This window comes from Daucus carota, chromosome 1 (genome assembly GCF_001625215.2).
Source record: "Daucus carota subsp. sativus chromosome 1, DH1 v3.0, whole genome shotgun sequence".
In the NCBI taxonomy this organism is placed as follows: Eukaryota; Viridiplantae; Streptophyta; class Magnoliopsida; order Apiales; family Apiaceae; genus Daucus; species Daucus carota.
The window spans coordinates 41,576,950-41,602,632 of NC_030381.2; the positions used below are offsets into that span (position 1 = coordinate 41,576,950).

The 25,683-nt window shown below is 35.2% G+C and overlaps 4 protein-coding genes across 4 annotated transcripts; 2 read left to right on the forward strand and 2 right to left on the reverse strand.

Moving 5' to 3' along the window:
• Positions 1-3,625: 3,625 nt before the first annotated feature.
• Positions 3,626-6,480, forward strand: LOC108204192 (probable leucine-rich repeat receptor-like protein kinase At1g68400). The gene is made up of 2 exons (XM_017373518.2): positions 3,626-4,946; positions 5,504-6,480. The coding sequence occupies exons 1-2, from the start codon at positions 3,701-3,703 to the stop codon at positions 6,142-6,144; spliced, it is 1,887 nt and encodes a 628-aa protein (XP_017229007.1). The 5' UTR covers positions 3,626-3,700; the 3' UTR covers positions 6,145-6,480.
• A 260-nt stretch (positions 6,481-6,740) lies between these two features.
• On the reverse strand, positions 6,741-14,044 carry LOC108204187 (ATP-dependent zinc metalloprotease FTSH 4, mitochondrial). The gene is made up of 7 exons (XM_017373508.2): positions 13,807-14,044; positions 12,815-12,902; positions 10,977-11,240; positions 9,624-9,863; positions 9,399-9,523; positions 8,765-9,241; positions 6,741-7,977 (listed from the first exon to the last, which is right to left on the reverse strand). The coding sequence occupies exons 1-7, from the start codon at positions 13,831-13,833 to the stop codon at positions 7,039-7,041; spliced, it is 2,160 nt and encodes a 719-aa protein (XP_017228997.1). The 5' UTR covers positions 13,834-14,044; the 3' UTR covers positions 6,741-7,038.
• Positions 14,045-15,852: 1,808 nt separating this feature from the next.
• Positions 15,853-19,718, forward strand: LOC108213720 (ankyrin repeat-containing protein At5g02620-like). Its single transcript, XM_017385515.2, has 4 exons — positions 15,853-16,608; positions 17,110-17,454; positions 18,247-18,785; positions 18,984-19,718. The coding sequence occupies exons 1-4, from the start codon at positions 16,023-16,025 to the stop codon at positions 19,635-19,637; spliced, it is 2,124 nt and encodes a 707-aa protein (XP_017241004.1). The 5' UTR covers positions 15,853-16,022; the 3' UTR covers positions 19,638-19,718.
• A 2,761-nt stretch (positions 19,719-22,479) lies between these two features.
• LOC108196945 (uncharacterized) lies at positions 22,480-24,504 on the reverse strand. The gene is made up of 2 exons (XM_017364450.2): positions 23,223-24,504; positions 22,480-22,975 (listed from the first exon to the last, which is right to left on the reverse strand). Exons 1-2 carry the CDS (start codon positions 24,276-24,278, stop codon positions 22,583-22,585), a joined length of 1,449 nt encoding a protein of 482 aa, XP_017219939.1. The 5' UTR covers positions 24,279-24,504; the 3' UTR covers positions 22,480-22,582.
• Positions 24,505-25,683: the final 1,179 nt, after the last annotated feature.

The window sequence follows — 25,683 nt, forward strand, 5'->3', positions numbered from 1 at the left end:
CAACTATTAGCAATCATACACGGATGCTAATTTTGAAAAGATTATAAAAAATTACATTTAATTACATAATAAGTTGCAATTGCTTGCAAATGAAGAGAGACAAATACTAGTATCACAAAAATAAAATGAAACCAACACAAAACAACCCTGAAATCAACTAAAAATAATCACAAAATCAATTTATAACAAACTATATTTTTCTTGCATCCATCTCCTAACAAGACTTCTTTTTCAACTTATATTTATCCATCTTCATTCTCCAAAATATCAATTCAACACCCCACAATTACATATCAATAATATTATTATGCATCTCATTCACAAATCCAATCAACACAAACCCTCAATTTTATCAATTCTAGTTTTCTTATTCTACATATGCATGACAATAAATACATATGTTTATATATGTATATACAAACACGATCGAGATGAAAAGAGTTATTGATATAATTTAAGAGAGATAGAGATATGGAGAGAAATCGAAGAAAGAGTATACCGAGGGAAATAAAACGATAAGGGAAAAGCTGTTATAGTGAAGAAGATGCTGAAGATGGCATGTCCTGTCGAATCGAAACTGTATTATGCAAGTTTTCAAATTTTTAATGAAAACATAAATATGCAACAATTATTAAAGAACCGTATAGTTGTAATAAATATGCTCACATATGATACGGATAATAAATAATTTTTATTTTATAATTTTCATTTTGTTATGATACTTCAAATGCTATTACTACCAAAAGGCTACTACCATGTAATATAACTGTGTCGAGTCAAAAAGATAGTCACAAATTGTCCAAATAAAGACAGACCATATAATTTCTCAACAAAATTACCAAGCAGGCCAGCACCTGGAATGTTTAGATAACGACCATGAATACAACTGTGATTCTGTGAACCCATTGCTAAGCTCAGGAAATTATGAAAAGGAGGCGAGAGTGCCAGATTCTTTTGCGAGAAAGATTCTTAGATAAAATGTGACCTTTTTAACTAAAGAATTATAGAAATGCTGTTAAATTTATGCATATTCAACCGCTAAAATTTGAGCCAACCATATTCGATGAATATATTAAATGATGTATAAACATTTGTCACATAATTTATTATTATATTAAATTAATATCATTTATTTATAAGAAGATTTCCAAATCACTAGAATCTATGACGAAAAATGGATTGAAGATGTTAAAAAGATAATTATAAGAAACATATAAAATTTTCTCCACTCCAACTCCAACGAAACGTTCGTACTTATAAATTTGGTTTAACATCATGATATTGTTTACATTTTTCATATTTGTCGTATTTTCATAAATTTATATGATCTATTATTTTATTAAAATAATAAATTTTACTTTTTAGCCACTTGAAATAATAATAATATAATTATTTTTAAATATAATAAATCATTATCGCTATTCCTATCCAAATACTACGGCTTACAAATTTAACTAATTTTGATATATTATTCATTATTTTGTATCATTTTAGATTAATATTTTGAATATACTCCCACAATTTCAAATAATAACAACATATTATTTTTCAAATATAGTCAACCACTATATTCATTATCACTGAATCACCATATATGATCATGTGAACAATACATTTTAACTAATTAATATTTTACAACATTTTATCTAGTTTTGAATAGAATTATTATAATGAAGTAAAACCCCAGTCTTTAAATTTGATCAAGCTTTCATATTGACTGTATATATTACATCTATAGGGACATGTAAAAAATCTTCAAATAATTTATTATCATACTAAAGCATATATTTTATAATCATTTGAACACTAATAAATTATTATAATTAAAATATAATCGATCATAATATCTATTTTAGCTATGCGAAAATTTATTCGGATATAGCGAATCAGTTCAATCGAATTTTTTGGAGATGAAAATAACAAGTACTCCAATATTATATTATTAGAAATGGGCCTTGAGACTCGTATTTCAAGTCCAAAACACAAACAATTGAGCCCAAAATGCATATATGTGTTTATTATCACCTTATCATCTCTCTCGAGCCTATACTGGAGTGCCCAGTGACACAGTGATACAAAATTGTCTTTTAAACAATAAATATTGGTGCACTACTCAATTTTAGGAATCAGTAGAAATTAATTTGATATCGAAAAGTCACACTATATCTAAAAATGGTAAAATCAAACAAACATAAAAGGAATTATAGATTAAAGTAGACTCCGATCCTGCTTTAAGCGGGGATATACGGAGTAACGGAGTTTGTTTTGTTTGGTTTGGTTTATTTTTCTGAAAAAAAGACTTATACCCCTTGTAAAGACCACAACATGAGCACTGGGCGAGGCACTGGTGCGAAATAAAGTTTGAAATTGGCCTGATTATAACAGTGAACAGCCATGACAAACCTTTAGTGATATAGACAAAGAGGGCAATGATTTCTTTAACTGTGTTGAATATTATGTTATGTTTCGATGAATGAAATGAAATGAGCGAAAATAAAAGAAAATAATAAATGATAGAAGGAAGTACTTACCAAAAAAAAAAATAAGTGGATGCCAATTTTGTACGATGAAATTTGAATAAAACATAAGTTAAGGACGATAATAATGGAATGGTGGAAAATATGAAATTAGTAAACACTCAACTAAATTATAATTCAATTTTATTCCATTCTCTTCACTTTCATTCATCCCAACCAAACATAACATCAATGTATAGGTTGTTTAAAACGAAAAGATCCGTCAGAAACCATGAACAGAATGCACGGAGTGACACTAGCTAGGGTATGAGTGAATCAGTTGTGCTACATACATTGGTAGGCAAGAAGATATGAAGGGGTTTACAGAGATGAAAAATCAATGCAGTATGCACTGCTTGCCTTTGAAACTTGAGACCACTGTAAAATACCTGGATGATTAGAATAGATTGTGATCATCCGCTTTTATGTAACAAACTGGTACAAATACCTGAAAAGCTGCCTTGTAATATACCTCTACACTATTCTTATTTCTTCAGAACATGTACATACAGGTTATGGGAGAATACAAAAACTAAAGAACATGTAATTAGGCTTTAGATGTTGGAGATTCAAAAGCGCTTATCCAACTCAAGCTCAACCATTTCTCTGTTACTTAATTTGGCTAAACAACAATCTCCAAACATTAAAGTGTAGGTGAGCTATCAAGTCAATTTCAACGAGGCGACCTTGTAAGCATTTAGGTTCAGACCAGGTGCAGTGTCTTATAAGGTAGGTATGGAAGTGATGCAGGAATTTATAGTGAGGTGAAAAATCAATGCAGCAGACTGCCTTGCGTTATTTTAAAACCTTCAGCAGACTCGATTTAACTCACTAATAATTAGTTAGCAATGGGTTATCTGGTGAGGTGAAGATCTAACTTTTTTGCTTATTGTGTTTTGAAAGTCATGAGTACAAGTTCTGAGATGCATTGCTTAACTTGCTCCAATTACTACAGAGTTTAAGAAGGCCTGACAAAGTTAGAATTATCATTGGTTAATTTGCACAAGATATAGATCCTGCAGAAATAAATAGGTAATTAGGTCCACATTTAGCCTTATAAGTCAATGCCCAATTGGTCTTGGTCCTTAATTTTGGAACCTGTTAGTTGTAAAAGCTAGAGTTTCCTATATAAGGTAACCAAAATTCATTTCTTGTAAGCCCCATGCATAATATCACCAGCAAAAATGCTCCTAAAGCTCTTCACATTCTCACTTCTACTTCGTCTTTGTCTCTCTGTCCCTGATGATTTCACTACCTTACTATCTTTCAAGATTTCTGCTGACTCTTCATCATCTCTTCCTTGGTCATCCTCTTCTTACCCTTGTTCATGGCTCGGTGTTACGTGCCACCCTACAACTCACAGAGTCACCAAACTCATCCTCAACAACTCTAATCTTACCGGCTCAATACAAACATTAACTCGTCTAACTCAACTCCGCTACCTCAGCCTCCATCACAACTATCTGTCCATGATACCTTCTTTTTCCTCTTGGCCTAATCTCAAACATCTTTACTTGAGTCACAATGGTTTTTCGGGTGAATTTCCAGCTGGACTGGCCAGCCTCCACCGCCTTGTCCGCCTTGACTTGTCTTATAATAACTTCTCAGGTCAAATTCCTTTGATGGAGTTGGCTCAGTTGCCTCACTTGGTAACTCTCCTACTCGAGTTCAATTCATTCACCGGGACCCTAGACTCGGGTGGTTTATCAATTAGTCCACTTGCTGAATTTAATGTTTCAGAGAATGCTCTGTCAGGGAAAATCCCGGATTTTCTTGTGAATTTTACAGTGAGTTCTTTTTCTGGAAACTCGCGTCTGTGTGGTAAGCCACTGCCATTAGATTGCTACAATGGGGGATTCCACAGCAAGCCTGTGGCAGGCAATGATGTGAATGGAAAAAGTAGGGTTCTAGGCATGAAGAAAAAAGTGAGAAATAGCATTGAAATGATGATCATAAGTGTTTGTGTAGTTGTGCTTATATCAACATTAGTTATTGTCACATGGTGTTGTTACAGATTTAAAGGGAAGAAAATGAAGGTGAAAAATTGGTACAATGGTAAATATGGCGCGGTAAAACCTAAAGAAAGTACTGTGGATGATCAAGAAATGGTGTGCTTTGAGGGATGCAGGGGTTTCGACAGAGTGGATGATCTGTTAATGGCATCAGCTGAATTGCTGGGAAAGGGGAGTGTGGGGAGCACTTACAAGGTCGAGATTGCGGGTGGTGATGTGGTGGTGAAGAGAGTGAAGCTGAGAGAGAGTATCAGTACTAGGGCTAAGAAGAGGAACATTGCTGGATATTTGAGAGGAAATATAGGTGGACTTAGAAACCTTAATGTTCTGAGCTTAAGAGCATTTAGTTGCTCAAAGGATGAGTTGCTTCTGGTCTATGATTTTCTACCAAATGGAAGCCTTTTCACTCTCTTGCATGGTTAGTTTTCTTCTGTAAATTACACATCTATGCATGTCAAACACACACAAAGCATTACTCTATCAAGTTAATTAGCTGTCTTCTTTAATTTGGTTTAAATTACTTAACAGTAGAAGTAAATGATCAGAAAGTACTTTTAATTGGTTCTCAGTACTCCTGTTTGCCAGATTTTAATGTTGTTGAATTTCATAGATTAGGACCATTGTAATTAAGATATCACACAACTGTTTAGATGGTCCAGATAATTTCCTTAAATTGTTGTTTAATGTTCTTGAAGGACCGTTTTAAGACATACCTACTTTTCTGCAAGTGATCCATAAGTTTCATTAGTATAGTATTGTTCCGTACATTAACTTTAGGCAACTGCCCACAAAAAGGACCAAACTATCAGCATCAACTGTAAAATTGCTCCAACTTATAAGATACTGTCATCCTATTTCACCAACTAGCCATAAGTATGATCATATGCAGAGAAATATGTAGTCAGGTTCCATTACTTGCCACATTTTCCAGGAAGATATATGATTATCGCGGTTAACCAGATTACTGTTTTACAGGAAACCGTGGACCAGGAAGAACACCATTAGACTGGAGTAGAAGGCTAAAGGTAGCATTAGGTGCTGCAAAAGGGCTTGCTTTCCTTCATTCGCGTAAGCTTGTTCATGGAAATCTCACATCATCCAACATTATAATTGACAACTTGGGCAATCCTTGTATATCCGATATCGGTTTAAGTCTTGTCCTGCAAATGCCATCATCCTTAAACAGTCCTTACAGGGCTCCAGAACTTGTACAAGCTACACATAACAGTCAAAGTATCAAGAGCTACACCAAGAAATGTGATGTCTATAGCTTCGGAGTCGTTTTACTAGAGATCTTGACAGGGAAAACTGCATGGATGGAAGGAGAAGGTAATTTGGTGAACTGGGTTGAGGGAAGTATGAAGCAAGAAGACTGGAAATGGGAAGTGTTTGATTTTGAGATGTTGAGGTACAAAGAAATGGAAGGGGAAATGAAGGCATTGTTGGAAGTGGCATTGCTTTGTTTAGTTTCATCACCTAGTCAAAGGGTGGAAATGGTTCTTGTCATGAAAATGATTGATGATATCAAAGTTAAAGACATGGGAAGTGGTGAATTTCAGGAATCTATTTCTAATGGAACCCTTACTTCTGGTTCCTCTTCATTTTCAGAAAACTAGCTAACCTTCTAGTTATCATTTCATTACTTAATTTCATTTCACAACATTTTAGTCTTGTAATTCAATGCATAGTTAATTATCCATGTGGGATTGGGTTGAGGACAATGAATGTTTAGTATGAATCCAGACGGGCAAGTGGTACAGCAGCAAAGCAATACAATCTGGACTGAGTGGGACTGAACAAGATGCATGGTAATTTTCAATCAGCTGGCCTTGATTAAGAGAGCCTAGCTTTTGTGCTAAACAGGTTGAACCGTTGGCCACAGGGCTCCACTTTCTCATTTTTATGGAATTTTTTGTTGTCCTGTGTGCAAAACTATCATGTCCATTACAGCTATCATCTCTCTGTTTTGTTTTTCTTGACAACTACTCACAAATATTTATGGATCACACCTTTAACAAGTCTCATCAGCTTATCTGTGAACGAACCTACACTTCTAAAATGAACCGATAAAGGATATCAGGTTATCTAGTTATAGTGAGGGATCCTACAGAAAATCTGTGCACAACATTTTAATTGTAAATGAGGAAATCATCCGACCTTATCTAAATCATTGCTTACAATCCCTGATTCTCAAAAACTTGGAACATAAAGCTATCAAAAAAAGATTGTAAAACTTGAAAACTACGGCAAACATTATTATTGTTAGCGATATGGATTATTAAAATCAGGACAATGATAACAATAATGCTATCCACTGAATACATAATTCTACCTTACGACAACATGCTGAATATCTTTGCTTCAACTCTTCTACAGCTTGTGTCGACCTCCAAGTTCACATTGTACACGACTAGGACCTGAGTGGCGCCACACATTTAACTACAGTATCTCCTTGGAAAAACAAATTAGCTGTTGGAAAAAAAATATGCACAGAAGCGATTCATCTTAATCTAAGCAGGAGCAACTCCTTTTCCCTTGGCTGCATTGGCTGCAGCAGTGGCGGCTGCAGCAGCCGCTGAAGCTGCTGCGGAAGCTGCGGCGGCTGCAGAATCTGCAGCAGAGGGCCCAGATGGGGGAATTGATGTGGACTTTGAATTGTTCTGAGGTGCAACTATCTTCTGTTGCTGTTGCTGGTCAGAATTTAACTGCGCAAGCAGGGCCTTGATCTGATTTCCACTAAGCGTCTCGCGCTCTAGTAAGGCATTAGCAAGTGCATGGAGCTCCTTCTCGTGAGTTGTGAGAATGGTTTTTGCATTATTATATGCAGTCTCCAATAGTTCTCTGACTTCTTCCTCAATGAGGAGTCTAGTCTCAGTGCTCATGCTTTTTCCATTGTCATCATAATTGTGAGTAACCACCCCTACTTGTTTGCTCATTCCAAACTTTGTAACCATGGCTCTAGCAAGGTTGGTTGCTTGTTTAAGGTCAGAAGAAGCACCTGATGTGACCTCATTTTCACCAAATATGAGCTCTTCAGCAACTCGCCCGCCCATGCAAACATTAAGACGGGCAAGCATCTGCTTACGGGACATACTAGTTTCATCCTTATCTGGTAATTGAGAAACCATACCAAGTGATGTACCTCGTGGAACTATAGTTGCCTTGTGTACTGGAAGAGCCCCATCAGTATAGATCGCAACCAACGCGTGGCCACCCTCATGAAAAGCTGTCAGCTTTCTTGATTCATCTGATATAACAGCTGACTTGCGCTCACTGCCCATCAAGATCTTGTCCTTGGCATATTCTAGATCAGCCATGGACACTGCTTTGGAACCATCCATGGCAGCCTTCAGAGCTGCAACATTGACCAAATTTGCCAGATCTGCACCAGAAAATCCAGGAGTACCTCTGGCAATTATCATCAGATCAACATCATCTCCCTTCAAAACCTGTCACATGATGTTTGATTATATAATGGTCAAAATTACATGTACTTAAAAGTCTTTTAGCTTTTTAGTTGTAATTGTATATTCAAGAGCTTCCTTAGCCCAGATACAACGATACTACTATATAAATGGTAACAGATTCAACTTGCAAATTAAAACCACCATAACAACCAACTTGTAGGTGAAATTCATAATATAGCAACAAAAAGTCGGATATGGCAAACTAGCAACCACATTTGGAAAATCACACTCTCGTAAAATGCCCTGCTCGCATGTCACTAAAGCTAAAGAATGCCCTTTTGTGACACTCTGAAATCAAGGTATTTATTAAGAACTTCTGCAAACAATTTAAGTTCCGGAAAGTTATTATTTCATTTCCTTACTTATATACAATAATGGACTAATGGCTTGTAATTAGAAGATGTCTAAAAAGACTCACCTCCTAATTTTAAGTCATAACATTAGTTCTAAACAGTTAATTATTCAATATCTATTAAATTGAATATTTTTAACACTCAAATATTCACTGATTTAATTTTATAGTTGAATATTGTGAATTAAGAACTAAAGTTTCCATATCTATTTGGCGTATTTTTGGGAATCCAATGTGTAGATGAAGTCTCAATTAAATTTTTCTTGTACTGTCCTAGATTAATACAGTACATCATAGTAAGTTGGGGCAAAAATGATAATCTCATATATGGTTTATCAATGACTGAGTTAGATTTAGGGACTGGACACTTGCATTAACCAAATACCAGATGAATTCCAACTCCTACAGAAATTTTACCTTCGTCATATGAGATTCCATGATTTGCCTGCGGCCTTCAACATCTGGATTAGGAACAACAATGTGACGATCAAATCGTCCAGGTCTTACCAGTGCCTTGTCTAAAGATTCAGGGAAGTTAGTGGCAGCAATTACTATAACCCCTTCATTTTGTTTGAAACCATCCAGTTCAACAAGCAATTGGTTCAATGTCATCTTCATGTATTGCTGGTCTTTTGGGTTGCGGCTACCTCCTATGGCATCTATCTCGTCAATGAAAATAATGCATGGGGACCGCTTCTTTGCAGCTGAAAATAGATCTCTCACTCGTCGGGCTCCAACACCAACAAACATCTCTTCAAACTCACTGCCACTACATGAGAAAAAAGGCACCCCAGCTTCTCCTGCTATTGCCCTTGCCAACATAGTTTTGCCAGTGCCAGGAGGACCAACGAGCAAAACTCCTTTGGGTAGCTTCCCACCAAGACGAGTAAACCTCTATAAAAACAAGAAGCTAAGTTAGTTGATAATGCAGGGATGGAATACATACCACTTACACTCCAGGTGACAGCTCAAAGCACTACAACTAAAATAAACGGAAGCGGTACAAAGAGTTAAGTTTATTTTTTTAAATAATATAAAGATGTTTACATACCTTAGGGTCTCGAAGATAGTGAACGATCTCTTCTAGCTCAGCTTTTGCTTCATCAACACCCTTTACATCATCGAATTTTGTCTTAGAATCCATGCTAGGTTGCACCTCTTCATGGAGACCCAGCCCTGTGGCGTTGAAAATAACAAAAAGGCGGGATGCTAAAATAATTGAAAATATATTTGGAAAATAATAATTAGGTGCTAATAGATTAAGTGTAAGTAGCACCTTTAGTAATTCCTCTATCCTCAATTAGTGCCCCGACACCTGAAATCAAGAGAAAGGCCAATCCTAGTGTTCGCACAGTACGCCACAACTGTTGTTTAAAGCTGCCCCCCTCATTAGCCACCATATGTATTGGAGCAGAGGGTGTTCCTAGAACACCGTCTTTTGTTATTTTTCCAGCATTTCCAAAAGCTGCAAGGCCGCCAATACTTTCTTCCCCCACTGTACCAGAACCCGAAGTTCCTGTATACAATAATAGTGTGGAATTGTCGGTTAGCATAATAGTTGACATGACAATACAATGAAAGACCGCAATTTATTTGCTGCGTCATCCGAGGATATTAGGTCATTGCAGTTCATATTATTTATTACATTTACAGATACATACTCCCTCTGTTTTTTATTATATGAAACTTTGACTTTTGGCACACACTTTTCGATGCTTTGCCTGCATAGTTAAATTAATATTTTTTTTCCCGAGTAGAAATATTCGATCAAAATTTTATTTCGCAAAAAATACTCCCTCCGTCCCTCCCATTTATTTACAAATGGATTGGGCATGGAGATTATGAAAAATGTATAAAGTAGTGGCAAAAAGAAAGAGAAGTGGGTAAAGTGGTGGGACCGATTGATATATAATGTATGACAATGAAATGAGTATAGTGGAGGAAAGTAGTGGATGTAGTTGATTTTTACATCATAAAATTTTACTATTTTTGGTAAGTTTTGTGTAAACTGTAAAGAATTGGAAAGGAGATCCCTAAAAAGAAATGGTTTGTAGGGGGGGGGGGGGGGGGGTAATTATTTATAAATGATAATTTCTACTGTATGGTCAAACCACTTTAAAATATTTGTGAAAAGTCAAAAGGGCCATATATTGAAAAACAGAGTATATGTTATATGTTGTCTGCATTAATTGCTGATTGCAGATAGTAATAGTAACCAAACAAATTGATCAGCTCTCCCTCCTCCCACCCACACACAAGAACAAAGGCTTAGGATAATATCTGTCGTAATAAAAGACAAGCAGAACATAGCTTTTCTTCTTTATTGGTAACTGCAACTTTGAAGCCAAAAGAGCATCTTTCGCGGTAAAGGTTGCAAATTACTTTTTCTACTTCTGCCTACTGATCGACTTGACATATGTATCATAAACATGGTTTCAGACCTAGCTATAAAATTATTGAAGTGGGGACTACTATATACGTTAAAGTAACAGTGGACTGACAATGGAGTCTACATAAGTAATTTCCTTGCACAACATTGTTTATCCACCCAGTCAAACTGGCTATGCAACTAAGTAAACAATCTAATGAGAAAGTTGGAACATAAAAGTAATTCAAATAAAAAGCTCACCTCTTTGTAACATCTTCATCAACTCACTCTCATCCAGCCTATCAACTTTAACTAACGCCTTGACATATTCGGCAAGTGCTGATTGGTTATTATGCAATGAGGGTTGACTTTCAAACAATCTTATCACCCCCTCCGGATCATTTCGTCGAGAAAGTTCCCTAAGATAGGATGCATCACCTGATCCATCTGTATCACGTACTCTCCGAGCTAACCGTCCAATATAACTTGATTGAAAGCGACGAGGACCACCAGGCAGGCTACTCACTGCAAAAGAATGAGAAATAGAGTCAATATATCCTTATGCTGCACTGAAGAACATGAAGTGACATGTTTACTCAATGCTTAATCAGACAGTTTTAGGAACTAGGATATCACTCAATAAGTTCCTTGAAAAGAAAAAAAGTAAATATGCTCCATGAATCAACCAAAGAGATGTGAATCTGAAGGTAAATATAATCAAAAATTTCTATGTTAAAACGTAAGCAACTTACAGATATTATGCCTTCTATTTCCTTAAGGTAGGTTTTGGGAGAGGTTTTCCGTTAAAACATACATTTATTAACATAATTTTATTCATATCTCTAACGATAATTATATGAATTAAGATTCTAATTAAGAAGATACAATATATTAGAGGACTAGGCGTTTGCTTTGAGTTGGAAATCTTTGAGGGATCGAGATTGGTAAAGAAAAGATAAACGTACTTTAAACATGGTTTTGTGCTTCATTTTAAATTTTTTTATGGTATTATGAATTATCAAATATTGAGTTGATGCCATCTAACTTTTGGCCTATTTCCCACTTCCTAAATCTTTAAACCATCTACCCTATCTCTTCTTTGTCTATTTTTAGCCTTCTCTAAACGCTCCCTTGCATCAATCTGTACCACTGCCTAACATATTCAATTAAGTCAGTCATAATATTTCTTAATAACCTCTTGCCTTTATAGTAGTCGGTGGCTTTATAGTCCTTTGCGTTCTGTATTCAAGTCCCTCTGCTAATAGTAACTGTAATTGCACAAGTAGATAAACATCTTTTCTTTTTTACTTTTTAGATATAGGTTTAACCAACTAGAGGGGCAATTTCACATAATTTCAAAAGCATAAAGCTACTCATATTTTCACTTGCAGGCATTGAACTATAAGCACCTGGTTTCAAATTCAGCCAACTAATATAAATTAAATTATTACTGACATAAAATAATTTTCTTCACAGTAATCTGGTTATTAGGTACAGAAGAAATGCTACATATTAAGCTTCTATAAACTGAGGATAAAATGTGTCTTTCTTGTGTCGTGAGAAAGTAAATTAAGGTTGCAACTTGGACATAAGCACCAAGTAAAGACACGTCAGTAACATGTGAAATTGTTTATCGAAGATTATAGTATGTTAGGAATATGTAACTGGAAGCCTTACCCCTAAAGATATAGTAAAACACAAAATGAACCTCTCAACCAGTCTTTTCATGAAGAAAATTCCTAAAGGCTAAAGCTATCATAATTATTGAGTAACAATGAGATTATCATCATCATTATGCAGAACAGAGCATATATTTGAGCAAATAAACTTGTAAAGGTTCAAGTCTGGCAAGTCGAAGAAATAATGGAAATATGAATCAATCAATCGGCAATATTTTCAGATTAAAAAAATTATACTTGTCATATAATTATTTTAATCGGTAAAGAACATTTTTAAGATGTAACGAATTAAAAGATTAGTCAACAAGGTGGTCCATATATTTACATTAACCTTTTGAAACAAAGTTGGGGAACAAGAGAAGACGAAGGAGTAATTGCTGAGGAAAACAAAAACTTGTCATAATTAAAAAAATGTAATACCTCTGCCACCTTGAAATGTCTGTGAAGTGAGATAAGACCTAGAAGACAGCTTGCTTAAGTGCTTGATCTCTTGCTGCTTCTTTGCAAACTGTTTTAAAATATAAAAGATAGCAACTTAAGAAGGCATCGTATAGAGGAACTGTATAACTATCAGACAAAAGAAAGAAATATTCTTCAAAAGACCACTGAAATGAACATAAGTGGTTGCATAACCATGCTGCATTTTAATTATTTATATATAATAAGATGCAAACACATTTCACAATAAGAACATGATAGATGGTTTAAAACCAGCCAGAAAAGATTTATTAATGGCATTGCTCTATCCATGGAATCCAATTATCCCAAGAAATGTACCAGCACCTTGATTTTTCCTGGCAGCCTTACGATGTATATTTGCTGTTTCACGTTAAAAATCATTTAAAAAAATTTCAAAGACCCTAACTTCACCGAATATTTCGACAAAATTAGTTGCAAAAGTTTTCAACTTCATCTAAAGCAAATAGAGCTTAAAATCCTCCAAAAGTATTTCAAAGAATAGGGGGTTTAGTGGAATAATCTCGCCCATGCTTTCCATGAATATGAATTATCAGCGGACAGTGCACTGGAATAAATTTTAAACACTGTTTCATAACGGCAGAAGCTAAAAAAGATAATACAAATGCTAACTTTCGTAAAAATTAACATCAAAGAGATTAAAACATACCAAAAGAAACCACCCTAACATCGAAAAAGATGTAACATACCAAGAAAACTTAAAACATGTGATCTTTACATAACTTTGAGCTCCACAGACCACCCTCAAGAAACAAATTCAACCATACACACAGATCAAAGAAATGTAGAAAAACCCCAAAAAATTATCTAATTCATAACCCTAAAAACCCCAATTGGAAAATTCAAACAATAAATAGTTTCAAAACAAAATCATATAGTCCTGTCAGAATCATAACAAAAAAAACCCAATTGAAAAAAGAGAACAGTGAATTGACCTCGGTGAGAAGTCGGCGGACAGCCATTCTTAAAGAAGAAAACCCCAAAAGATCCGATCTTTGCTTCTTCTGAGATTGATTTTATATAAGAGCAGTTGTGTGTATATGTGTGTGATTAGTTAGTGAAGAGTGTTTAGGTTATTATGACACGAGAGGTAACCAGTTTGCCAAGATAGCAGCAGCAGCACCTGTTAATCAAATTATTATTTTTTTTTTTTGGATTATTGATACTTTATATACAGTTTATACACATCGGCCATCGCATAAGCAGTGACGCAGGATGTTCCGAAACAGCTTAACGTAAAATAATGACCTTTGGGGTTGGGCTTTGGCATAAAATTAAGGGATGAATTATGAGTTATTAAATTAATAGTAGTAAAAAATTAAGTTTTGTAGATTATTTATTTTAGTTGAAATATTATTTATTATAAATATCATAAAAATGAAATAAATTGATAAAAAGTATACATTATTAACTTCTTCTGAATTTAAGTTAATTTCTAATATGAAGGGGCCGTTTAGGCAAGATTAAAAAAAATTATTCCTTATTTAAAGTAAATAAGTGAATTAAAAGTGAAAATATAAATAAGTTAATAAAATGTTTGGAAAATAAGCCGAAACTGCTAGTATTTCTCGGCCTTTTAACAATGTTTCTACTTATTTACACGAACGAGTTAAGAAAAACAGATGTTAGAAAAAAAAACATGACAAAATACATTCATAAATATATTTTAATAGAAGTTAATAACACGTATATGTAGAAGTCTTACTATATACAAATATATATCTGCAAATGAATGTAACAGAATACAGAGAAATACGTGAAAAATATAGTAACATTAATCAAGAAAAGTTAATGTTTTTAAAATTAAAATTAAATATTTTTTCTAATAACTCTAACTTACAAACAAAAAATATTTTCATATTTTATTAGATTTTGTGAATTTTTTTTTTTTTTTTTGTGAAATTTTTAGTCTATTATTTTCAAATAGATTTTTAAAGCATATTAAATATGAAAAACTAAAAAGGTTCGTTATATCTCACAGAGCTAGTACGTTTTAAGGGGTCCATTGGTTCGTAAAACGGGTGTCATGTATTTGATTGAGTGTTATAATGAATCTATGAAAATCTTGAATATTATTATATTATTGAATAAATAAAATTATTTAATATTATAAAAGATTATAAAATATTATTATTGTTATTAACATTTATCTATATATATAAATATTTATTATTATTATCATTATTATTTTGAAAACTAAAAAGACATCATTAAAATGATGCTCATAAAATATCTTATATGGGTTTTATATCAAACTGGCTACCAGTTACGTCAAAATATATCACTTGACCTACCAATCTCACGGGGACTTATTTAAGCCACTATATATATATCATTTTACCCACATCACTATTCATACTTCTTTACTTAATCATTTATCAAAAATTAATTGTTTAACTTTTTACTGCAAAACCACTTCGAGTACTTTCATAATTGTCTCTAGTATTTATGAGAATAATTTGGAAATTTCTAAATCAACATAACTATGTATTTACAAAAATATATAATTATATATATATATATGTGTGTGTGTGATATCACCTTAGTTATGTTGCTTTATAAATTCTCAAATTATTTTGATAAATACTAAAGAAAATTATGAAAGTATTCGAAGTAATTTTGTAATAAAATGTTAAATGGTTAATTTTTGATAAATAATTAAGTAAAGAAGTATGAATAGTGATGTGGGTAAAATGATATATATTTGGTTTATAGGGGCTATTCTGTGATGAGCGGAGTGGGTCAAACGGGATGGTCAGTTTGATATAAAACCCCATCTGATATCCACCTTTTTTCTTTTGAATCTCAAAACATTATAATTAGAGAATTTTATGGACAGGGTATGAGCCATGTCTGAGTTTCATAGCCTGCAGATAATTAATTCCTTCATACCCTGGCTTTAAAATCCTCCCCAATTAGGAATGGTTGCAAATTATTACTGTGAGGGCCCTGAGAGGAGTAGTGGACCTCATACTCCTAGAATGTAAAACACAAACTTGCCCGGTTACTTCCGCCGGATATACCAACGACTTTGAACACGTTACAATGCTTGACTATTCTCATTCATTCACTTTGCATTCCCACAACGAACAAATTCCGATCTCTTTCATTTTTAGTTGATCAAATTCAACACTCGACTGTGGGTAAAATCATGGATATAGATACTTTGTACGCCGCTGCCATTGCTGGGGACTCTGATGCCATACTTAAACTACAGACTGAAGCTGAGAAACTGAGCACACATAACAGAACCATCCTTCACAACGAAACCAGGTACGGAAACACAGTGACAGAATTTGCCAACAAAAACCTGTTGATCAAGCTGGAGTCACGGGGGAGTAACACTGCACTTCACCTTGCAGCAGAGCATGGACACGCTCAAGTGGCCGAGCTCCTCATTGATGCAGCCCGACACTTGCCTTGTTCTTCAGCTAAATACCGTGATGATTGTGTTACTTGTTTTCAAGCTTTTCTTCGGCAAACTAATTATAGTCAGAGCACTGCCTTGCACATAGCAGCGCGCAGAGGTCACGCGGCTATTGTGAAGATGTTAGTAGAGGCGGATCCGAGTGATAGACATGTTCAAAATAGTGTCGGTGAAACTCCAATCTACATTGCTGCTAATTTGGGGCATTTTGATATAGTCAAGATGATTTGTACAGCTTGCTCAGCTCCGGCTTTGGACGGCCCTGATGGGACCACTGCTTTCCATGCCGCTGTTGAGAAGCTCCATCAAGGTACAACTTATGATTATGTGTCCCGATTTCAATATATTTAGACTGCGTTCACTTGAATAGAATGGAATGGAGGGAGAATGGAATGAAACTTGTACTCTGATTGAGGTGATCAGAGAAATTAATGTATAAAATTTCATTCCTTCAATCATCCCATTCCAACTATTTAAACTTGATATATAACCCTCATGTTTTGGAAGAAATGCTCATTCCACTTCATCATGTTTCTCTACGATCTTCATCCTAACAAATTTGGACTCACTCATATTTAGTCTATTGTCTAATAATTTGGACTAAGCCTATGCAGTTAGCTCACGAACTCCCCTTACGAACAACTATCAATACTATTACTACCAATACCAATAAATATTTAAATTAAACAAATGTTAACTATCCACTCATCTAAAACCTTAAAGTGTTGGAGCAAGGCCTCACGCTTCAACATAAACAATATCAATTAGATAATTAATAGATGTAATACTAACATTTTCTTTTCACTTGCAGCAAAGAGAGAAGATAGAGATGTGATAAAGGTATATATTAATGCAGCCAAACGCTTCATCAGTTATGAATCTTTGTTTCTTCCAAATCGGAAGGGTGAGACTGCATTAGAGCTTGCAGTGCGGGTAAATCACTTAGAGGTGGTTGAGCTGATATTAGCAGAAGATCCAGCATATAAACGTGACAATGTAGATAAAAATGATGAGCTCCTAAGTCTAATCTACATAGCTGCCGAACAGAGGTACAAGGATATGGTCAAATTACTCTGTCAAACTTATGAAAGTCGAAATAGCCTTTGTCATAAAGGTCATATTGCTTTCCTTGCTGCTATTAGGGGGCGCGATAAAGGTATGTACATTTGGTTATTGACATATGGAGCTAGAATGATCTCTTACATGATATATGAATACAAACAATTAAATTATGCATATCTATACACAAAAGTCACTTTCGTAAAGTTTTTGAGATGGTTCTAAAATAATTTTACGGATGAAAACTTTGATTAAGTGTAGTGGCATTCGGACACTTAAATTACAACTCATATAGAAACGGTTCTAATACATGTGTTGGATAGTCTAATGATAATGATCTTAAGTGTAATTTGTACATGTGTTGAATCAATGAATTGTAATGAACTGGTGTGAATTTTACTTGTATTCTCTTATAACTTAGATTTTAGTCTGAGTACAAGATTTGTTCCCTTCAAGTGACATTTTACAAAATCATTTAGCCATATACTGCAGAAGTCGCCATTCTGCAGTCATGAAGAGAAGACATAAGAAGAATTTACTTGTTAAATATAGTATATGATCTAATTAAGGCCTTCATCTCATACTTAAAGTTTTAGGAGAGTTGCTTACTTAACATGTATCGAAACTTGTTATTAGAATCTGGAAATAGGAACTACTTCAGCAAAACTTCTTCAGCTTGAGGAGATAGCAGTGTGAGTTATAGCCGGGGGGGGGGGGGGGGGGGGGGGGGGGGGGGGGGGGGGGTTGACAGTGCATGGTCATGATGCATCTTCAGGGCCCAGGGAAATAATTTTTCCTTAAAATGATTCCTTAAAACAAATGATTTTTTGGTATGTGGTCTAAAATTATAAGTTTGTAATACATGACTTCTTATAATATCTTTCCTCAGAATCTGCACTACGTCTTTTGGGAGAGGACAGACGTCTTGTAACCTATGCTGACGATAAAGGCTGGACAGCACTTCACTATGCTGCAGATTGTGAATTTGATTCAATACTTAATGCCATAGTAGAATCACACGTGCATCCTGGGTACCAATCTGTTTCTGGAGAGATAGTACCAATGCCACTTACTCTTGCAGCCAAGAAAGGATATACATCTACCGTAATACAACTTCTGAAATTATTGCCAGCTTCTTCATGTGTAGATGTTAACAACGAGGGTCGAAACATACTTCATCTTGCAGCCATTCAAAGCAATATAGATATGATACAAAGTATACTAAAATATTGTCCAGAAGAGTATACAAACAAAATTTTGAATAACAAGGATGTCAATGGTAATACACCTCTGCATCTGCTTATACGTGAGGGCTGCTTCGTTCCTCAACTCATAAAGCATAAAGGAGTTGATACAACAGCAGAAAACTACAAAAATTGGACTCCATTAGACATGTTATATTTCAGTGATGAAATCATAGCCGACCAGGTATGTATAGAAGCTGATTTTCTTTATGTATGTTGCCAAAATTTAGAAAAGTTACAATTTAACAAACATATGTAGCAATAAACACTCTAGATTATTGTTATGAAATTTTGAATATGGTTTCATCTAATTCATATATAAGATACATCCAGCTTCAGATGATAAATAAATTTCTACTTTCTTATGGTCTATCACTTGTAGGTACGTATTAAAGAAGCAATAGACACTCAAAATAATGAGCCTTGGGGGTTTTGGCGTAGAAGCATCAAGGGGAAATCCAATCTGCAGGAAAGTTTAGTGCCCCCAAGTAAACGGTCAAAAAAAGATGCAGCATTTGAGAAAGCTAAGAATTTGTTGAGAAATGAAAAGCGCAAATGGATGAAAGAAGAGCTTGAACGATATAAAAAAAGAACCAACACCCAGATAATTGTTACTGCGCTCATTACTACAGTAACTTTTACTGTTGGATTTACGTTGCCTGGAGGATACCATCAGAGTGGAGAATCTGATGAAGGGTTGGCTCTTCTTTCCCGAAAGACAGCTTTTAAAATATTTATGGTAGCAGATGCAATAGCTCTCCTACTATCAACATCTTCTTTGTTTCTATACTTTATTGAATCAATGTATGAAGATCCCCAAAAAGTTGCAAACATTAATGCTGCATCAACTGGGCTCAGCATTGTTTCTGTTATAGCAATGATGTTGACTTTCATCACGGGAACATACGTTGTGCTATCCCGCTCACCAGTCCTTGCGATTAATGTCTGTGTCATTGGCTCCTTGTTCTTTGTTTTTGTCATGGTACTGTTGATCAAATTAATGTATGATTATAAACTGGAAAGACATGTAGTGTGAGTATGTCCATAATTTCAAGTGTTTGATGTTCTTCTAATTCTTTTATTATGTAATGTTAAATCTATTTTTATGACACAGAAAGATCATATCAATTGCTTGATCCATATACCTGATTATTCTGATTTCCTGATTTCAGGATGCCAATAAGTTTTCCCTGCGAATTTTGGACAAATTTTGCACAAAACTCATCACAAATTAGAAAATATATGTTTCTGACAAATTTGTTTCCTCTTTAGATAAGTATTTTGTTACACACAAAGTTGGTCATAGCCTGGTATTAATAGTGATCTACGCGCCCATGTCTTCATATTCTTTCTGAGGCATGGAGCTCATTTGAAAGGCAAACCAGCTAAGTGAGAAAATTGGAATGTCTACTATGTACCATGGACCTCTTGTACAATTGAACATAGAGGCAGGCTAGTGAAGCCCTAAACAATCACAGCAAAAGAAACTTACACAATGGCACCCTTTGTGATTAGTTTGATCCACTGTCAAATGCAACCAATCTAAGTTCAAGCGCCTCAAATTCTTCTGCAAAACAAGGACCGCAATTTTAGCTCGACCAAGCTCAACCCATGTTAGCCAATTTGGGGAGAAGTATCCCCCCCAGGGCTGCAGATTTCAAGATTTATCCATTAATTGTTGTTTTTTGGATAGTTTGAGTTTCAACTAATGTTGCCAAAAATATTACTTTCGTCCGACATATAACAATCACTACTAACTTTTATGACCCAGATAACATGGATTTTTGATGCAAATATGTGGCTGTTTCAATTTCTGAAAGTCAATAGGAACACTTGGTAGCTAGCCTGATTCAAGTTTTTCATTTCTTCCAGTTTACAAATATGTAGTCTCCGGCCAGTTTACATTAGGCAGGGAGTTTCATTCCCCTTTTAACTATTAAGAAGTAGCAAGTACTGAATAAAGAACATCCAGTTTAGTTTACTGATACGATTCATTTGAATACACCACTATAGATACCATCTAATCATCAATATACAGTTATACACATACAGGAAATAACAAGCGCATGCAGATGGACTAAACTACTCAGTCTGAATTCATTATTTGTTTTTTTTTTTTTGGAATAATATCATAGACTCAAACTTCCACACTTGGCCTCTAGAGAGTGTCAAACCAAATCCCACAACGAGCAGATGAAAAATTATAATCTTGAAAGTCAAAAATCGATTTAAGTTCATTAGTATGATGTCTTCATAGAGGAGCCACAAAAATCTGTGCAGGATTAGCTCCTGGCCCAAGCCAAGGGATTACTAAGTTTGAAATTTTTTGCACAGGTGCAAAATGAAGTGGATACTTTCTGACTCCTGCTAATAGTCGAGCCATCGTTTTCCCTGTTAACGTATTCAGGCTCCACTTCTCTTTACAATTGTCAGTCAAAACAATGCAGCTAATTTGTTGCAAGTACAGAATCTGCAGAGGCCAAGGCCATTGTAATTCGTGAATCAATCTCATTGTCCTCATACCGCTGTGGATGACATTAGTATTGAATCGACCAAGTATTGATGTCTCTGCCAATTTCCCATGCACTAACTAAACTCCTGGTTTTGGGGTATGTATTGGAGCCCTCCATCTTACAGTTGTATTGAGTTTTAGGGTAGTGGTTGAGGCACTGCGAGGTGCCGCCTGGATAAAATATGATCAAGCTTCTTAAGCTGTGTGTAATTGATTCTCCAAAGACCTAAACATCTTAGAATTTATATTATTAGATAAATCATTTTTAACTTTTTTTTACTTATTAGTTCATGCGTCAAGGTCACATATTAGCTATGATCAGCCATCTAGATGCCATGTTTAGAATTTTCGCAACAGATTTGATGGTTGGGACCCAAGGTTGTGAGTTTGGTTTGTTTACATCTGTTTGAAATGATCAAGAATACTACATGTATTATGTATAGTCCGAAAATCAAAATGGGCCAGAATGATAAATCTGATTAGTTTCGCAGAATGATAAACCTTATTACTCCTATCTTTTGTTTTCACTAACCTGTGGTTATATGTAAGTTGTCATGAAAGAAAAACAGAGAAGGGATTAGATCAGTATCCTGAAGAGTATAAGATCCTGTTGGGGCCTTTCTCTAGCGCCTTAGATTTTAGGTGAGTCGGTTAATTAACACGATAGAATGTTGAAAGTGATCTTGAAAACATTTTATACATGCTTGTCTGAGTAAGTGGTGGAGTGAGTTGTGACACAAGATTAAAAAACAAAGAAGAATAAAAGTGATATAGTGTGGACTACATACTATACATGCCTATCAGTCAAAACACATGTATGAATTCTTTTTCCTCATGTCTTGTCAATTGCTGGCCATATTTTCTAAATTGGCCAATTTCATCATTTTAGTCCTTACTGTATTCTAAAAAGAGCCAATTTGATCACTTTAGTCACATAATGAACTCTTAAAATCTGACATCTGTAATCACTGTCTTCATGGTCTGACATGCGCCTAAACGTTCAACACGTTGTTCGATAAATCAGAAAAATAGACTCCATCAAACTCATGGAAACATTTCGGCACCTTGTGGCGAACCCTGTTGATTACTTGATTCATCTTCTAAGATAAAAGAAACTAGTTGCTTAATACTATCATGAAAAGTCTTATGAATTGCTTGTTTCTTAAAATTCAAAATTGTTGCTTTGTGGACAATAATCGTCCATTCTCTTTTCTGAAACTGAGCATCTCCAACAGTCTCCTAGGCTCTTAGTGATATGAAGAGCTACTAAGAGTCTCCTGGAGCAAAAATTTCTCTCTCTCTCCTCAAATTTCAATTTAAGAGCTCATTTAAGAGTCTCTTGGAGATGCTCGCAGCTCACTATCAATTCCAAGAAAATTTAAAATACTTTAAAACTGAGTCTGCAGGTAATGTAAAACAAAATAAACATTGCATGCTTTAATCCTCTGCTAAATTTTAAGACGAAAAATTCAAGCACAAATACATCCATGACTACTTGTAAACCTCCCTTGTGATACTCCCTCTAATTTTAACCTCTTCACTTCATTCAGAACATTTGCCCCCCATCTGGAAAAATGAGTCTCATTGTAACCAATTGTTCCCTTCTTGTAAAGAGTCATGCAACGGCGATCATCCTCAGTATACTGACAATATGCACCATCAGGATCATGCCAGGTGCCCTGATGCTTCATCCCGCACCAGCTAGCCATCCACTGGAAGACAAATTGACCTACCCCTGCTAGTTTCAACCAGCCCTTGGGGAAGAATTCCATGACACTGCTGTTTCTATCCATCAGGAACAAATTAGCTAATTGAGCTCCATGTGGTGATATCAAAATATCCGTTGAACTCATTAGCTGAACCTGCGGAGTTAGATTTCATCAGTGTTTCTATTTGCTTAAACATCCAATCATCACAAGGACAGCAAATCCACACATGTACTTCCCAATTCATGGTACAAAAATAATAAGCAAAAATTGATAACTAGACTATACTCTATAGTATCATATATTTAATCCTCTAAAATTCTAAGCATTCATTTAAGACAGTAAAATGAATTTTCCCTCTCTGTATCCTTTAAGTATGTTAGAGTTTAGCATATACACTGACCTGTTCACAGAAGGTGAGATTACTTGATTGAGCCACCACTAACCGGCATCCCTTTACCTTCCGACACTCCCCTCCAAAAATCCGAACCACCACTGATTCGTTCCTAAACGATCTTGTCCCTGTTCTCATTAATATTGTCATTCCAATTCTACCTTCAAAATTGCCTTCCAAACTCACATTACAATAAATTCTTGCTCTGCACCTAATAAGATCAAAAACTTTTAACAAATTTTCTGTAGACATTCCCCCCACATTGTGCCTCATGACCACAGCCTTTTCGAAACAAATTGGTTCATCATCACTAAAACTTTCAAATGTTTGAATATTTAGGGTTCCAGAATACGTGGCTTCCATTAAGTTCTTCAACCAACTCCCCACATTATATCTAAGTTCCCCCCAGTGGTACAAAATCCACCTTGATGGCGGTGTAGAACACTCATTCTTAATATGCCACGCAACAAATGATGCCATAGCTGACAGCCCATGCCATAAATTATCATAATCATAGTGATTATTTAATACATAACTAAGACCTTTCATGAGAGTAGCATTTCTTGGCAATGCCTCTGGCCATGCAAGCGCGTATGAGTTCCTTGCACCATCGTGATCATCGTGACCTTTTATGCATAGTAGTCTGCCTTTTGAGGAATTGGAAGGAAATTGTTGGTGCTGGACTTCACCTTTCTCAATTGTGTCATTTAAGGAGCTCATGAACCAGGTGTGATCGTCTTGGGGTGTGTTGGCATAACGAAGGTCCTTCAGGGGGAGAAATGTTACACTTTCCTGGAGCTTGAAAGCTAAGGAATCTAGCTGGTTGGTGTAGTTCTTCAAGATGAGGGTTGTGTTGATGATTAGACTCTGCCAGTCTTGCAATATAGTCCATGAAGAGAAAGACGGGGCTGAGGCAGGACTAAACAATGGGGTCCGAAGGGAGTGGAAAAGAACGAAACAGCAGACAAATGTGAGTAGAAGGTAGATTGAGAGTTTAGAAGAGTTGAGAGAAGGAGGCCTCTGGGGCTTTCTTGCTTGTACTTGAGGGAACAATGGTTTAGTCATAGTGTCTATTATCTAACAAGTATGAATCTTAATTGTGGTTGCAGAAACCTGGAGTTAGAAATCAGTTCTAACTTGTTTTTTCATGTCAGAATCTACGAGATCATGGATCTGAGTTCTTTAATTATTTCTTAAGGATCATAACTTAAATCACGACGACTTTGCAGTCTCTGAATTGTGAAATTATTAACTACATTGAGATTTTCAAGTAAAAGAGATCAGTCGGCACGCACCTTTGAGTCTACACTACACTAAGATTAAACTAATTAGCCTGCCAGGGTTACTTCTGCTTCTTTAGTACAAAAACAGCAACTATATGAAATTATTTAAATACAATACAACTTATGAGATCAGATTGAAACTGAAGCCACTTGTTATTAATTGCGCATTGGGATTACACTTGATCCATGTCCAACTGGGCAATGAAGCTGAAGCCACGCGACAGTAATGGTCAGGTTTTCGCTTCTGCAAGCTGGAGGTAAAAATATTTTAAGGCGAATTTGGGGGCGCCTATCATTTTTTAACAAAATAATCACAATTACATTCTGTTAGAACCGCAACAGGGAGCTGAATTGCAGAAAATTTCTTGTTATTCAGTTGTCATGGCAAGGTCTTCTAGTATCGAGTAGTCACACTAATTACCCCATGTGAAAAACCCGAATGGACAGTCCAAAAAAGAAGTCGTAAAAAAATATCGGGACAAAGGACCAAAAAAGAAGTCGTAAAAAATTGATCGGGACAGAGGGAGGAGAATCCAAGTTATTCACTTGAGAAGCAATAATGAAGTAAGAAGCTATTGAGGAAAAATGTGATGCATCTCATTCTTGTCGATTAACTGTTCTGTATTCTACCACCTTCTCTCTTTCTTGCTGTGTCCAAACTTCAAAGTTCAAACCACCAATAACTTTGTGACATGAGAATCAATTCTTTCTATTTTCCCCAACAAGCTGCTCTACTTGTTCCGCTACTAAAACGTGTAATGAGTTTCCAATGCTTGCACCAACCAATTCATATATACAGTATACTATCATGCCTAATTTATAATACTAGCCTTTAACCCGTGTATATAGTTCGTAATTTATTATTTATAATTTAAGTTTTAATATCATTTTATTAGTATTTTAGTATTAACGGATTGGATTTTAACTAAATTATATTATTCAACTGACTATATTTTCTCCCGATTACTTAAAAATGGACAAACCGTCAAGATTTTAGTACATTTAATCCGAATTTAGTACACATAGATTTAAAAAAAAATAATCAGGAAATTCAAATCTTTTCCAAACATAGCCAATCGTGTAATACTTTTGAAAGATTCAGTAATCTAATCAATCGAATTTCAACGTAATTTGTAATCTTGATTTTTTTGACAACAATAATTTTTAAGATTAGAGTTAAAAAAAGT